Here is a 16,142-nt window from a genome sequence, read left to right as displayed (position 1 = left end):
CCAGGAATGTGTCAATAAAGTTTCCCCTTCCTGGGACAATGAATTCACGGTGTTCTTATTTCAATTTCCAGGAGTGTATATATGTTAGCTGAAATTTTTCTTCTCTATCTAACATGTGTGTCACTTCGTGTTCGATTTGTGCTTGTTCTGGGGGCTGTCTCAAGATTTCGTATTCCTCTGAATGTTTAATCGATGCGTGTTGTTCTTTGTTTGTTTGCTCTGGGATGTTTGACTCCATTACTGTATTTTCTTCTTCTTCTGATTGCACATTATTTTGTTCCAGTATTTGTTGTAGTTGTTGTTTGATGTTTTCTAATTCTGACTGGGGTATCCTGTTATTTTTGATTACTACACGGATCTGATCAGCTAGTCGTTGTTCTGTTAAAAATTTTAATTCTGGGTATGTCGTAAAAAATGTTGCGTATAATTGTGATCTGTATCCAGTTGTGTTGGTTCCTTAGTTTGTTGCTTGGTAATAACAGAACATGAGGTGTCGGTTAACTTCATCTGACCATTTCATCCTCTGTCTTTGTTTTCCTTTTAGCGTGGTTGCAGGAAGCATATCCTGCAAAACACTTATATTTGGATTTAAATCATTTTCCGTTTGGCTAGCAGTGTCGTGACCATTGTGGACGGGCTTTGGGTTCAAGTGTCGTCCCTGACCATGACAGTGCTTGTCCGAGGGTTCATTAGTTCTGTACCGAACCAACTAATCATACTGAAAGGGGCGTTAGCCCTATTAGTGGTTTGATCTTTTCGTCGCCTTTTACGACTGGCATAACATACGGGAGCCCTATTCTTTTCCCGGGCCTCCAAGTGTTTTATTATTATTATTATTATTATTATTATTATTATTATTACTATTATCATTACTAATATTAAAATTATTATTATTATTATTATTATTGTTGTTATCATCGTTTAGTATGTCATGTGGCTGTCTGTCATTTGAGTGAACGAGACTTCATTTCAGTGGAAGAAATACGACTTTTCCCACTAGAAGCAGGTGATGGAAGCTAACTATTTTTCTAGTACTACAATTAGTTGTCATGCATTAAGAAGTAACAACAATCCAAACATTAAAAAGGTTTAAGACGGGGATTTTAAATGTCTTCAGGATCAGGAAACGCTCTGGATTTCAGTCATAGGCACATTATTCCGCTGGGCACTCAAATGCAATGTAGTACCACCAAGATATATGATAACGGGAGTTTGTTCACAAGGAAGATATTTTGAAGTTTCTAAACATATCGACTTCCGAAAATTCAAACTGTAAGACATTCTGTTTGTAGAACTCCTCAAATCGAGGGCGAAGAGGTTCTGCTGTCAAGAGAATAATGATCATTAATTAGGCACAAGTAAGCGGCCTTAGATTGTTTGTAGATGATTCTGTCATTTTCAGTCTAGGAAATCTATCGGATGATGAAATTTAGTTCCAAATTGAATTAGGCAAGTATGGGTACGATTCTAAACGTGGCAGCTGACACAAATTATGAAAACTGTGAGGTTATCCACATCAGTAATGAAGGGAATCCGTTAAACAACGGTTACGCGATAAATTGCAGAAACCTAAAGATTGTCACTGCAACGTAATATCTAGGGATTACTCTTACGAACAGCTTAAATTGCAATGACGACACAGATAATGTTATGCGTTTTATTGGCGGAAGAGTTAGAAGATGCAACAAATCCATCAAAGAGACTGGCAACAATATGTTTTTCTGTTCTCTGCAAGAATATTGCTGTATGATATGGGGTACTTATCAGATGGCATTGACAGAGGACGTCCAAAAAGTTCAAAGAAGGACAGCTCATTCTGTACTACTGCGAAACAGAAGAAATGGTGTCACGGATGTGATACGGATGTTGGGGTGGCAGTCATTAGAATAAAGGAGTTTAGCATTGTGCTGAGATATTTTTATGATACTGCATCAGCAACATTCTCTTGCGAATGCGAGAATATTCTGTTGACGCCTACCCACAAAGGGAGACACGATCGCAGCAATCACATCACGCACGAAAAGATGTAAGTGTTCATTTTTCCTGTACGTTGTCCGAAAGGGGAGCGGTACATAAACAGTATGCTAATGATTCTTTGAACCCTCTCCCAGGCACATAAGCGTGAATTTCAGAGTAGTCACGTAGATGTAGAGTTTGATAAGAATTAAACATGGTAAACGTTAATGAAACCGACAAACTGCAGAGACAGACAACTGACTGGAAATGGAGGAAAAATGTCCTATGAACACCTGTGTGGAACTCCATCGTTGCCTAGGAAGATCACACTGACGGAAGAGATCTGACTACGTGTCGTGTGTTTCCTTTGTGTTGCGGGCTGTGTGATTGGCGCAAGTACTGTAAGCAGCAGAATGGCCCGGTATTTGTGTGGGGAATAAGACAAGATGGTGTTTGTGATCAGCGAAGCAGAAGGAAACGGCTGAGAGGTGGCACCACTATACCAAAACAAGTAACCTCACAGACACCGACCACATCACACAACATATCAAGCCCAACACACCAAGCCCTTTTTTGGGCGTTTCCGACACCATGGATCCTTTCAGACAGACGAACATAAAGGGGGGCAGCGGACTGTGTGTACACCAGATTTGGAGTACCAGGTTCTACAAGGTATTGTGAGAAACCCTAGTACAAGCTGCAAATATATGGCCCGCCAACATAGTGTAAGCCAAAGTACGATCGTGTGTATCCTGCATGACAACCGCTACTATCCCTATCACCATGGAGGCCATCGCTCTGGGAAGATTTGTTGCCGTTACATGCAGCACACCACCCTTTTCCGGACGTATGTTCGTAGGGTACCCCCACTCAGGAAACCGTCCATGCGGTTTGTCCGTTCTTTTAATGTTCACCCTGTACGCAGCTGTACGTGGTATAACGGAATAGTACTAATTTCCATGCAAGTACATTGTTGTCGAAATCTTACAATAAAATAGTTGTGCTTTACCCGCTGTAACACAATTTTAACACAGTCACTAAGATTCTGTAATTTCTTTTGCAGCGGGAAAGGCACTATTATCTTATTGTTCTGTAATTAATACATCAAATCATTTACGCATGCTTTGAGTTAACTCTTAACTTAATATTATTTTTTATTACGCAGTGCATAAATGAATTCGAAGAACGAAAGAAACCATTAGGCCTGAGAAACGCAAAGCTTACGTCCTTGTCGTTCCGTTTGATTGCCTTTTCCACAAGGGAAAAGGCTTCGTAGGTGGACCCTGCGCGGAGCGTAGTGGTAGAGGCAAGGGAACACCTGGCCTTGTCGCGTTCCATTTGGAAAAATGTTTAATCGCAGACAGATTAAGTGGTGGACAGTGACCAACCAGTAGGAATAGTGGGATGTTGCGTTTAGGTGAAATCAGCAAGATTTTTAATTTTGGTATTACTGGATGAAATACGTTTATTAACAATTCTGCACTGAGAACTTTTGGCATGTAAGGATGTACCATGTTTGCAAGACTTACAAGGCTAAACTATGATGTTACGAAGATTGAACCAGTTTGCTTCAAGCTGATATACGAACGGAAGACATTACGACACCTTTGGTCCGTCATTTTAATCAGTGACATGAAGAATTTGCAGAAGCCTTTGTGGCATCACGTTTACAACTGCGTGTGCGACTGATAAGGCAAACTACAGACTATTTCTTTGTTATTCTCGTAAAAGGAGAGCTAGACTTATTTCAATGTGTACTGTGAGCAAGTGTGTTTTTCGGTCAGTACAGAGACATGTATATCAAAAGTTCGTTACTGTTTAATTTCAAGTACCTGTTCATTTTACTTAATCCCAATCTTAAAAGTGGTCATTGGTACATGTAACAAAAACAACATTAATTGCGTTGCTATGAATCAGTTTAATGAGGCAAAGTATTATACTTTTTGATGGGTCGCTCTGTTGCAGTATTTGAGTAAAATTTGTTTGCATTAAATACATTTTCTTCAAATCGTGCGCTTAAAGTTTCAAAAGTCAATTCTCTCCATTGAAGTGACGACTGTTAACTTTAAAGGTCTCTTGAAAAGCTATAAAGTAATGAGAGGAAGGAAAAATAAAGTAAAATAAAACGACACACCACATGGAATTATCCGAATGGGACAGAAATCGGTAAAGGTGATGTACAGATACAGACAAACATATGATTAAAATTTCAGAAAAATAGGATGATTCAAGAGAAATAGCTTCACAAAATGAAGAAGTCAGTAATGGGTTGATGTGCCACTGGTCCTTAGGGAAACAGTTATTCGACTTTCGATGGATTGACAGAGTCGCTGGATGCCCTCCTGAGAAATTCTGTGGTAACTTCAGTCCAATTGATGCGTCACATCGTCAAAACTCTATGTGGTTGGACGGTACTGCCCAAAACACTCCAAACGTTCTCAATTTGGGAGAGATCCTGCGTCCTTGGTGGCCAAGGTGGGGTTTCACAAACACGAAGAAGAGCAATAGAATAGCCGCCGTGTGTGGCCGTGCAGTGTCTTCGTGAGATATAAGCCCAGGCTGGGCAATAAAAGGGAGTGTCGAATTTCGTCGACGTACCGCTATGCTGTAAGTGTCGCGGATGACTACCAAAGGGGTCCTAGTACGAAAACAATGTCATTTCAGACTATCACTCGAGGTTTTTGGGCCTTATAGCGGGCGACTGTCACGTTGGTATCCCACCACTATCTGGGGCGCCTCAAACACACCTTCAATGTTGATCGGGCCTTAATTCGAAGCGAGACTCATCACTGAAGACTATTCCAGTCAAGGTGGTTGCAGACCGAAGATATGTCCGGAGATGCCCCAAACAATCTGACTGTAGCCCGCTATACGGCCCAACAACCAGGAGTGAAGATCCAGCGTGCCATTTCTTTTCACAGGCAGGCCCCTTTTTTTTGTTGTCCTTCATGGCAACCCATCCTGGACTTACATTTCAGCAAGATAATGCCTATCCGCTCAAGGCGAAAATCTCTCCTGCTTGTCTTAGTGTTTGCGAAACCCTATCTTGGCCAGCAAGGTCGTCAGACATCTTTCCAGTTTGAAACGTTTGGAGCATTATAGACAAGGCTCTCCGCCCAGCTCGTGATTTTGACGATCTGATGCACCAGTTGGACAGAATTTGGCACGGTGTCTCTCGACATCCAATAACTCTTTCGATCAATGTCAAGTCGAATTACTGCCTGCATAAGGGCTGGAGGTGGAGCAAAACTGTACTTACTTGCTAAATTTGTGAAGTTATTTCCCTCGAATAAGTCATGCAATTTTTTTGAAATTCTAACCTCTTGTTTGTCTGTACATGTACATCACGTCTACCAGCTCCCGTCCCATTCGGGTAATTCCTTCGTGTGGCTTCATGTTTTTGATCTTACACTGTTTCTGTCAATTCTGGTTCTAATAAGCAAGCTTCAATTTCCTTAAAATACAATTTAAATGCGTCTTTGAAGTTGATTGAACGGATTTATATTCTGAAACCTCGTTCCATCGGTACATGGCGACCGAAATAGTAAATAGTCTGGTTAAATTTCAGTGAGAAGTTTTCAAAAAGAGTTTATGCATATTTCATTTTCCAGCAGTAAATGCTGTCAGTATGTTTAGAGAAGAACATAAATTACAAAAATAATAACTTAGTGTAAGCAGTGGAGCGTAATTAATGATTCGTTGCCATGCACAATACCCAAAACTTTATCTATTAAACTCTTCAGAAAAAAAAGGGACGACCAAATTAAAATTCAGTCACGTAAACAAACGATCAAATTTAAACAAAGGGTTATACGATAAAATAATGTAATGTTGAAAATGTTAATAACGTTCTTTGGTTCACAAGACTGAAATTAGGCGCTTCGGGAGACAGCCAAAATCTTAGCTAGGTCACACTGTTTCACAGACTATCTTGAATACGAAAGTAAGGAGAACACTACATCTGAGACAAGTTAAGAGGATGATAGTGTCTTTTTAGTATAAGGCGTTCAGTGTAATGCGATGGAGGTAGCTCTATCCTTACACATTAAGTTTTCACTCTTGAACGTACTTTATACAATGTGTTAAACATTACGATTATCAACAATTCCCTGCTGGAAGGAAGGCTTGGAAGAGTTTTATATCCCTTTCGAGGAGGAGAACATTAGAGATGAAGCCACCAAATGATACTGGGAAGAATGAAACAGGAAATCGGCCGTGTTCTGTTCAAGGAAACCATAGTGGGATTTTTCCTTAGAAGATTTCGGGAAACCAATTCAAATCTGTGAAGCCAGTTGGGGATTAGAATCATAGGCCTCCAGAATATTTCCTTCACCCTCAAAGGAAGTTCGTAAATTTTTAAAAGTAGCGTTGACGTCGACAAATATAATATTAGACGCAAAAGTTTTTTGGTATATTTCTTCAAAGATTTATGTCAACAAAGAGTATAGTTCCGAGAGATCGTAGGTAGCAAAGTACATTTGAGCACTGAAAAATGTCGGTAGCAGACTGAAACTCATGATTCTTTATTATTCCAATCACCTAATTCCTGTAATAGAAACTGCTGTCGTGTTGAACACAGGGCGTTCCTTTCGCTACGGCAAATGGAAAAGTTCGCCGTATTACGTGACTGAAACGATGCCGGATATTGTACTGGCAGTTGAAGTGACAGTCAGTTACAGGATGGGGATGACTCCCCATATCAAAAAATGTGACAGAAGCCAGGTCCTAGGTGAGTGAAGCGTGCAACACTCCATTTTCTAGTCCATCAGGCACTGGGCAGTTTGCGTGCAGTATATCAAACGTGTGCTGCGAGTAAATATCATTTTGGGGTAAACTGTACCCAGAAACATCATTCACAGTTGAACAACAACAAGAAGATTACAAGGTTTACTGTCAACTACTGCACACTGTAACAGGGGATAGACGTGGCATGCTACAGAATATCTGTCAGCATTGCAAAGTTGGACAACACATCTGCAGGAAGTATATTATCACGATATGGTACGAACGTCACCGCCAAGCAGATGTAGCTGTGCTCACTGCTTGTCACGTATGTGAAGGAAAACCGAGAGTGGATACACGAAGGAAGGGTGAGGTAACCTGACATAATGTGTTACGTAATACGTTAGTACAAGTTGGTGACTGGGTATAGCATGACAAAATCGACCAGAGCTGCTATTCAAACATTACATCGATGTATTCTAGTATGAAGAATTTACGTGGGCTGAAATGAAGTAATTTACCAGTGCTACTATCCATCACCTCTGAATGTCACAGGAACCTACTGCTTATCATATACGTCTGTTTCTTACTGAGTGAGGTGGTGTAGTGGTGAGGCACTGAAATCTAGCAATAGGGCTACAGCGACCCCAGAACACTTTGACTGACCTTGAAAGCTTGTGACGTCACACTACGTACGTCCGTTCACTACTGATGACATCACTAGCCACACCCTCTTGTCTATGATGTCACTATCATGACCCGACAAGCCACATTCCAATAATACTACGTCTCCCACACTGAAACGAAGCACATTTCATTCCTTGGAACTGGGTCCGCCATTAAAATGAATTTCTACATCACGTTCCACTATTGCTTGCCATTAAAATGAGGCAATAAAACTGTAACAAATTGCCCCATCTTACAGCAAAAATTGTAACAAACTTACTCAAACATCATCATGTTACAGTAAAATTGGTAAAAATTGCCCAATACATCATCATGCTACTACAAAGTTGTTTCAAAGTGCTTAATGCTACAGTGATATTGTGACTGATTAGCCAACTTTACAGTGTAAATTGTACCAAATTAACATATACATTGTTACGTTTCAGCAAAATTGTTACGAATTGCCTTATGTATGTTAGAGTAAAATGGTAACGAACTGCCTCATACATCACAATTTTTATATTACACTGCAACGAATTGCTCCAAACATCACTAATGCGTGGTAAATACTGCTGCAGACAAGGTTGATCAGTTTATATGGTAGCTACCATTACTCTGGATAGAACTGGTTGGATCAATAACGGTTAGTTTACGTATGGTCGCTGTCTTTATTTACCCTGTATGCTGTTGGAGCAATAATGTTTAGTTGATATAGTGACTGACATTGCTCCAGATACTAATGTATTAGGCAATAATGGTCAGCGAATACAGTAACTACCATTACCCTGAATGTATAGTGACTATAAATGTAACATAACCTAGAGCGAACGGATATCAGTTACTGAATCATAAATATTATTTGTCACAATAAACTGGCAGACTATAACTTGGTAGTCGTTGTCAGCTAGTGGATATCCCTACTTTTAATTCGTTAACAGATAATCGTCAAACGAAATTGTAACAGATAGACCCATTCCTCAACATGTACAGCAAATCTGTAATAAATTGCTCCAAACATAATCACGTTACAGGAAAAATTGCAACAAAATTCCACATCAGAATTGTAACAGGTTATCCCACTCGTCACTTACTACACAATATGTCACTTGTTCCAATCAACTGCAAATTATTCCATCAAGCAAAACACTTATTTTGTGGCTTATTTCAGTACCCTGTCCATGGTGTCACAACACATAATTTTGTGTAACCATGCTGAAGCATGGGGCAATTTATTACAACTATGCCAGAAATTGGCTATGTATGGGCAATTTGTTACGATTTTACTGAAATATGACGTTGTAGGGGCCAACTAGTTTCAGTTTACACTGACACACATAGGGATATTTGTTATAGTTTCATTGTAACATATGGATATACAGGACAATTAGTTATGACTTGGTTATAGTATTTCGAAATATGGGGCACACATTAGAATATTGCTGTTACATGACAATGTATACAGTCACCAGTTAAAATGTTGCTGCATCATGTCGATGTATAGGTCAATTTGTTACAATTTTGCTGTAACACGTGGCAAAAATTTGTTACAGTTTTGCTGTAACAGGTCGATGTATTACGTAATTTTGTACAATACTGCTGTAACATGGGAACATATAGAACTATACGTTACAGTGTTGTTGTAACTTTTAATTGAATGGAGCAATCTGCTGCAATTTTAGTGTGAAATGACGATGTATGGAAGGTGAGTTCCTTGTTGTCTCTACTGTTTAGTAGCACAAAGTAGCATTATCAGCAAGAGATAACAAACGTTTCGTACTATGAGACTGTTAATAATAGCCCAGCATTGAGTCACGTTAATTGCTGGGGAACTTTGAAAGTGGGTAGCCGAAAGCGTTGAAACCATTCTTTCTTAACTATAAGAATGTGTATTATTGTTGTTGAGTATGCTACTTTACCGAAAAGTCATGCAGTTTTCACTGTGATAGCTGATGCTGACCAACTGTTGTACTGAGAGGTTAATATAATACCCTAGCCTATGGATGACGGGACGGATGACCGTTGCAGTCTGGTCCCTTTAATCCCACAAACCAACCTAAGGATGACCATAATGTTCCTCTGACCTTGTTATCAGTTTTAGCTGGAATAAGATTTGTCGACAAACAGTAGAGACTATTTTGACATAGGAATAACATTTTTTACTTTGGTACTTTGCTAATGACACTTACACATATTTTTTGTGTAAAGATATTTAATTGTGCCTTACACGAGGAGTGGTCCAGGAATTTAAGCAGGCCTACACTTAATGTTTATATAGATAATTTTGAACGTGACAGATAATATGCATTTCTTGGATACTTTTGAACATGACCAATATGGCATTTCTGTGGATACAGTGTGACTGGCTTTTCCGTTTTAACGGCCGGCTAGATACTGGGATGTGAGTGACTGTTTCGCTGTAATGGCAATTACGATCCCAAGAAATGAGATGTGGCATCTCCGATTGTGAATGACACCATAGTTAAGAAAGGCAATAACCTTCACCACGTGCTGTCAGCAATTCTCATGGTTCGTTACACAGTTTTGGAGTCGCTATAGCTCTTTCTGTGGACGGTGGCGGTTAAAATTCCCACCCAGTCGTCCAGACGTAGCGAATACATATTTCCCTAGATCGCTTGTCTTGTTGAGAAACACTGGACCACGTATAAGCATTTCCACTTTGCTTTACTTGAAATCTTTAACGTCATTGACCAAATACCGTGTGGTCTCATGTGGTTTGCTCTCCGAAAGTGCACCTGAAGAACTAACTTAATGCGTGTGGCCTCCCCACAATAGTTTTTAAAGTCGAGTACTGTCTTCTGCTGGGATACCAGGTGCCTTTCCTATTCCTGCAGGGAGTCCATCAGGGATTTACTCTCTCTACCATTCTCTTAATCATAAAAATACACGGAATCCCTAGAGATCTTCAGCAATTAGCACTGCGGTCACATCTGTATGATGATGATGTTCTAATGGCTGCTGAAGAAAAGATCGATCTCTAGCATGAAGTCGAAGCGTAGAAGAACCTCCTTGAACTGTCCGGACAATGCCTCTATATAAAGAAGACTGAATACCTACGAACATATGTAAATAATTCGGCCACTATGAAGACCGACGGTATAGATGTACCAGAAGACAAATTTCTTCACGTCCACTGACACATAAATCACTGTCAACGGCTCATTCGCTTCCGAAATCACAAACTGCATTATCAACACATGTCTAAAATGGCGGATAGTTGGTATTGTTGTAGCTAGCGACGAAAGCAGCACAGCAAAGATATGGTGTAATGAAAAACAAAATGCTTCAGTGGATATCCGGCGTAACACCTCATGAGAGATTCACAGGCGGTTCGAATTGTCCCCTCTCTTTGAGAAGATACGGAAAGCCATGTACAACGCTATGGATATCTATTTCAGGTAGATTACGAAACGATGATAATTAGCGAGTGTTTGTTGAAAGTCAAAGTTGCTGTGAGATCGAGGAAACGTTGGCCAGAAAGCATCCATACAGACCTCAGATTGAGGGATCTCCACACTGAACAAACACAAGATCTCACCAAGAGGAGACTGAGACAAAAGGGGGAAGGGAAACCCCGTTAGAGTGTGGAACAAAAGCTGCTGAATCTGAACAAGAACTTCAAGGCAACTGCCGGGATCGTTCCTTCGAAAGAGCCGACTTATTTCCCCAATCCATCTGTAATGATGTCATCGTCGACGGGACGTTAAACACTAATCGTCAATTGCACTTTCCATTTGTTCACTTACGTCACTTTTCAGGCAACCAATACAACACACCCCTTCGACCCCCTCACCAACCTTACGAGAGCTCCACACTGCTGAACGTAGCTCGGACGTCATTCAGCAAACTGTACGTGAAATTTACACAGTTCTTTCCCATTCCGTTTTTTTACGAATGGCGACTAAGCGAACATGGAGTTGGATGGTCTTTCAATGCTTCGTTTGTATAGTACAGTACGTCCTACTACCTGCTGTAACGGTTTGCCACTCACAGTAGGTAGGTGTCTTTAATTCTAGCGCTAATTTGTGTACAAAACAGAAGTAAATAACCAGTTACATTCACTTAAATTTGCAAGCACATAGCCATAAACCACTTCAAACTAACAGTACATAGTTTCTGAACTAAAGGTGCTTTCAAATCTTAGCGTTTATCGTAAGTGTGTGGAACATGCGGCAAACCCATTTTCACATTATGTTTCAGTATATGACATATATGCAATTGAATGTTTCGCCGGGTGAGATTACGAGGAACGTCTGTAATGCGGAATTTTTAACTACAGACGTGGAAAAATAGACAGAGATACAACCTTCAACGAATAAGAAATATCCATTGGGTTCCTTCTGCAAAATTTCTATGGCCGCCCTCGTCATGTCCACGAGTCTCGGCTGTGTGTCCGGGGCCTCCAGGTTGTACTCCATATGGCTGTCTGCAAAGAGGCCTGCAACATTAGAAGAAACCAGCGTTTACAATCAGTTGATTGGTAAGACGAGTGGTACAATAAAATTTAGGCAAATTAGTAATTTGAAGCCATAGTTGATGTGCACACTTGACATGAGGAGCAGTCGGTAATTCCTAATGACTCAAAGTGATCATAGAAAAATCTCCGAGAACGTTCACTACGTAGTGCAAGACGGCCATTTTTAAAGAGGGGACACAACTGTCTGGAGGTGTGTCGTTTCGGTGCTGCGGAGCGTCTGAGCTACCGGATGGTTATGGTTACAGTCAACTACACACAGAGGTCCATTGTGGGCTGTAGTAGATATTCCAATGCATTAACGTGGAGCCGATTTACGCTGGAAAAAAGTTGGATCCAAATTTCGCCGCCAGATGCAAATCTAGCTCAGTGAGTGCAATAAATGCGTATAGAAGTGATCCCACAAACAGTGGATTGGGAAAAGGACCTGGGCAGGAAAGGTCAAAGAAGTGAAAAGGCACAAAGTTGATTTTATTGTTAATCGCCGCTTACACAATTTGTTCGATATCAGAACAAGAAACATCGACGAGACGCTGTACAGCACCAGATTTGCACCTGGCGACGAAAATTGGAACTAAATTATTTGTCCAGCTTTAATCTGTTCCACATTATTGCATTAGCACGTCTACCAAGTTTTGCTGCCTCATGATAAATACAGCCCGTACTGAACATCTTGAGCAGCTCGACTATAATTATTACCACCCGACACTTAGCTTTTGCGTTAGGTATCCTTATTACTTACACAACATGTTTGTCATTTCACCATCAGTGTTATATGCGAGGACGGCACGTGCTGAACGCTTGGTATGTTGTGCAGACCTGTATACTGCTAATTTATTAAGACGAAATGGCTCCACATCCACATCAGTGTGAGTACCTTTCAGAACCTGTTTGAGGCGGCCGCGGTGGCCATGCGGTTCTAGGCGCTTCAGTCCGGAGCCGCGCGAATGCTACGATCGCAGGTTCGAATCCTGCCTCGGGCATGGATGTGTGTAATGTCCTTAGGTTAGTTAGGTTTAAGCAGTTATAAGTTCTAGGGGACTGATAACCTCAGATATTAAGTCTCATAGTGCTCAGAGCCATTTAGAACCTGTTTGACTCTTTCTTGTACGTCTCGCAGCGACCCGCGCAGCAACAGCTGGTTATTCAGGCTTTTGATAGGTGGTCACATTAATGCGACTGGTCATTGTATGTCGCTTTGTAAAACGTACAAACAAAAGCAAAAATCTTGATCATAAGGAGCCTGCGTTTCTACCAACTGTGAAAATACTGAGATATCCAGCAAGTAACGTATCTTTCGTCATACATCGAACACTGACTAGCGAAGTTCAGTCGTAAACCCAAATGGTTATTTCATTTTGACATTATTTCACCTTTGATAAGGAAATCTGTTGCGCAAATTGAAGGTGGAAGGGTGAGATAGAAAAGGAAAGGGATTACTAATTCCAGCTGCATCGGGACTTTATGCTGAATGAGGGATGAAAAGTGAATATGCTTTTCTGACTGGGATTCGAACCTGTGATATTCTGCTTACTAGGCAGTTGCGTTATCCACTGCGTCACCGGGACACAGTGCTTATCGAAATTACGCGGAGTGTGTCGGCACGCCTCTCTGCCGTCCCACATTCCCACCTAGCGCCACATATCCACAGTCCTTGTCCTTGCTGTCCATCCTCGTTCCCGCAGGAAATCGGACTTAAATGTGGATCCGCACTGAAGGTGGGCGGTTCATTGCCCATCGAGCTGAATCTGTTATCTGACTGCATGATGTCTGCTCTTTCGGACATGTCCGGATGATGCAGTGGTTAACGTAACTGGCTAATAAGCAGGAGACCCCAAATTCGAATCCCAATCCGGCATACATTTTCACTTGTCGCCGCTGATTTCGCGTAAAGTCCCTATGCAGCTGACATAATCAATACCTTTCCCTTCCTTTCATTCCCCCCCCCCCCTTCTTTTTCAATTTACATAGTTCTGTAGATTCCACGTGGAGTCTGTTCTTTCGAAATTGTCTGCAAGCAGAGAGAAAGCGCTAGTTTGAACTCACAGAGTGATTTAATGAAACAAGCATAAAATGACATAGCGACAATGCGATTTGATATCATGGCAAGTGTGATTCCTTCTGACTATACGACACTTTATCACCGATGTAATATAGGCATAGGGATCTCAGATACCACATCAGAGGGGCGTCTCACCCAGCAAGTAGTCGGTCTTTTCGATGTCTACTCTGCTGAGCTGCTCCAGGTTCGAGACGTAGCTGGCGTTGCCCCGCTGCTGGTGGTCGTCCAGCCACTCTGATATCAGGTCCCTGCCGTCTTGTCTGCTGCCCCCAGTGCCGGCGACGTCGGACGTTTCATTGCCAATGAATTTGCTGCGACCTCCGCCCAACAGCACCTGTAATAATCATGAACGTACAGCAAAGACGCTAAGTAAAGCACTGGAAGGAATGAAGTGTACCATTTGAACATTATACTCGTATAAAGGGCGAAAGTTACGTGCTTTGAATTAAGGTACGTCCGTAGGTACAGGTGTCCATAATTAAAGAGCCATTTTGAGATCCCTGTAGAAAAACAGCACCACATCTCAGAATTACGTCGAACAGCATATTACTGAATCTGGGGGAAACGTTACGGAACAAAAACAAATTTAACGAAAATTTGGTCAATAGATGGTGCTGTAAGCGTCAGAATATGCGCATCAACAGAGGCGCGGGGCACGGTTGTTTGTCGGTATGTGTCCGAAAGGCCCAACTTGACTGCCTCCGTGAAGGATCGCGCGTTGCCGGTAAACTCTGCTATGAAAACGGTGACTGTCTCCAGTAGCCCTGCAGAAGTTCCGGACACTCAAGGGTATAAAGAAAGGTACTGGTCTGATGGCTGCCAATGGTCTGGAGAAAATGACTGGAGAGCTCGAGAGGAGAGTTTCAATTGAAGTAAAATGTGGCAGAGGGAGAGGGCAGCTCATTCGACGTCTGTCGAAGACATGGCCACACCACTGCTGCAGGAGTTAAGCGGTGTGTGCAGACATGCAGAGCACGGGGAATTGCCCGAACGTTGGACACGCCTGAGAGCACGTTGTATAATATCCTACATTGCCATCCGTACAAAATCGTCCGTGTTCGGGAGCTCCTTCTTGCTAGCAAGACAAACGTTTGCTCTGGAATACCTTGCTCTTGTGGAAGAGGGTAATGAATAGCCATGGAACATTCTTTGGATAGAGGAAACTCATTTACAAAGACACGTGAATATGCAGAATTGCAGAATATGGGCGACAGAAATCCGCATGCGCATGAAGCGGTACCTCTTTATTTTGCAAAGGCGACTGTGGCGCGGATTGACGTCATCATTTATCGTAGGGTCGTATTTTGTAAGGAGTCCTGCTAGTTCTGTCTCTTGTACCGTCACTGGTAAACGCTGTGAGAGTTTTTTGCGCAACAGCGTATATCACTCGTTCAATAGCGCTGATGTATCGCTAGGATCATTTTTATGTAGTGACACGTGTCTGCTGCAGAGGAATTTTGGAAGTGTTAGAAGTATCAGCTGTCATTTCCCTGCAGCCTGACCGTTCAGATCACCTGATCTTAACCCCTCTGACTTCTGGCTGTGTAGTTATCTGAAAGATGCTGTGTTCAGTGCTTCAATTACGAATGTTGCTGAACTGAAGGAAAGCATCGGACAATGCATTATGGACATGGCCCCCGAGAGACTTCGATCTGTTGTCGAACATTCTGTTCCTGGATTTCATCTTGTGGCAGAAAACTTGGCCAGCATAATGGAAATGTCTTGCGCCAGTATCACGAGAGTTGGAAACCGATGTCATTTTTATCGCGGTTTTTGGTCCCAGGACAATTAAAAACGGATTTCATTTTGCTTTTTATGCAATTTTAGGCCACAGAACAATTAAAAACCAGTTTTTCCATCGGATTTGATACGATCTTTTCGTGGCAGATGGACTTACCTTGCTAACAGTATTCCAACCGTTCATTGCCTAACTAGGGTAGTCATGCATATTGAACAGTACGCATGGTGTAACGTGGTACTCAAACCGTTGCGTCGTTTTGCGATTCATCTACCATTTCTAAGCGACTTCATGTATGTTAAGAAAATCCTAGTTTACTTCCTACGAAATACAATGCGTCCATAATTAAAGATCCAGTTTCAAAACGCTGTAGAAAAACAACCATTGCTCAGAATGATTTCAGATTTGAGCAGCATGTTATTCATTCAGGGGGCAACCGTCAAGCAACAAAAGATGCTTAAACCGCCTTTATTGGTGAAATACTCGTTCAAATTTTTTTGGTCCAT

General features: G+C 41.5%; 1 protein-coding gene across 1 annotated transcript in view; it reads right to left on the bottom strand.

Moving 5' to 3' along the window:
* LOC124788867 (membrane-bound alkaline phosphatase-like) overlaps window positions 1-16,142 on the bottom strand; it is an 80,854-nt gene that overhangs the window by 19,009 nt on the left and 45,703 nt on the right. Inside the window, exons 4-5 of the mRNA XM_047256150.1 lie at window positions 14,034-14,232; window positions 11,669-11,800 (exon numbers count right to left, since the gene is read on the bottom strand). Coding sequence (XP_047112106.1) covers window positions 11,669-11,800; window positions 14,034-14,232 — 331 coding nt within the window. The remainder of the gene's footprint in view (window positions 1-11,668; window positions 11,801-14,033; window positions 14,233-16,142) is intronic.

The sequence above is a fragment of the Schistocerca piceifrons genome, chromosome 3 (assembly GCF_021461385.2).
Source record: "Schistocerca piceifrons isolate TAMUIC-IGC-003096 chromosome 3, iqSchPice1.1, whole genome shotgun sequence".
Lineage (NCBI taxonomy): Eukaryota > Metazoa > Arthropoda > Insecta > Orthoptera > Acrididae > Schistocerca > Schistocerca piceifrons.
Note: the sequence above shows the minus strand (reverse complement) of the source record. Positions and strands in the feature narration are given on the sequence as shown.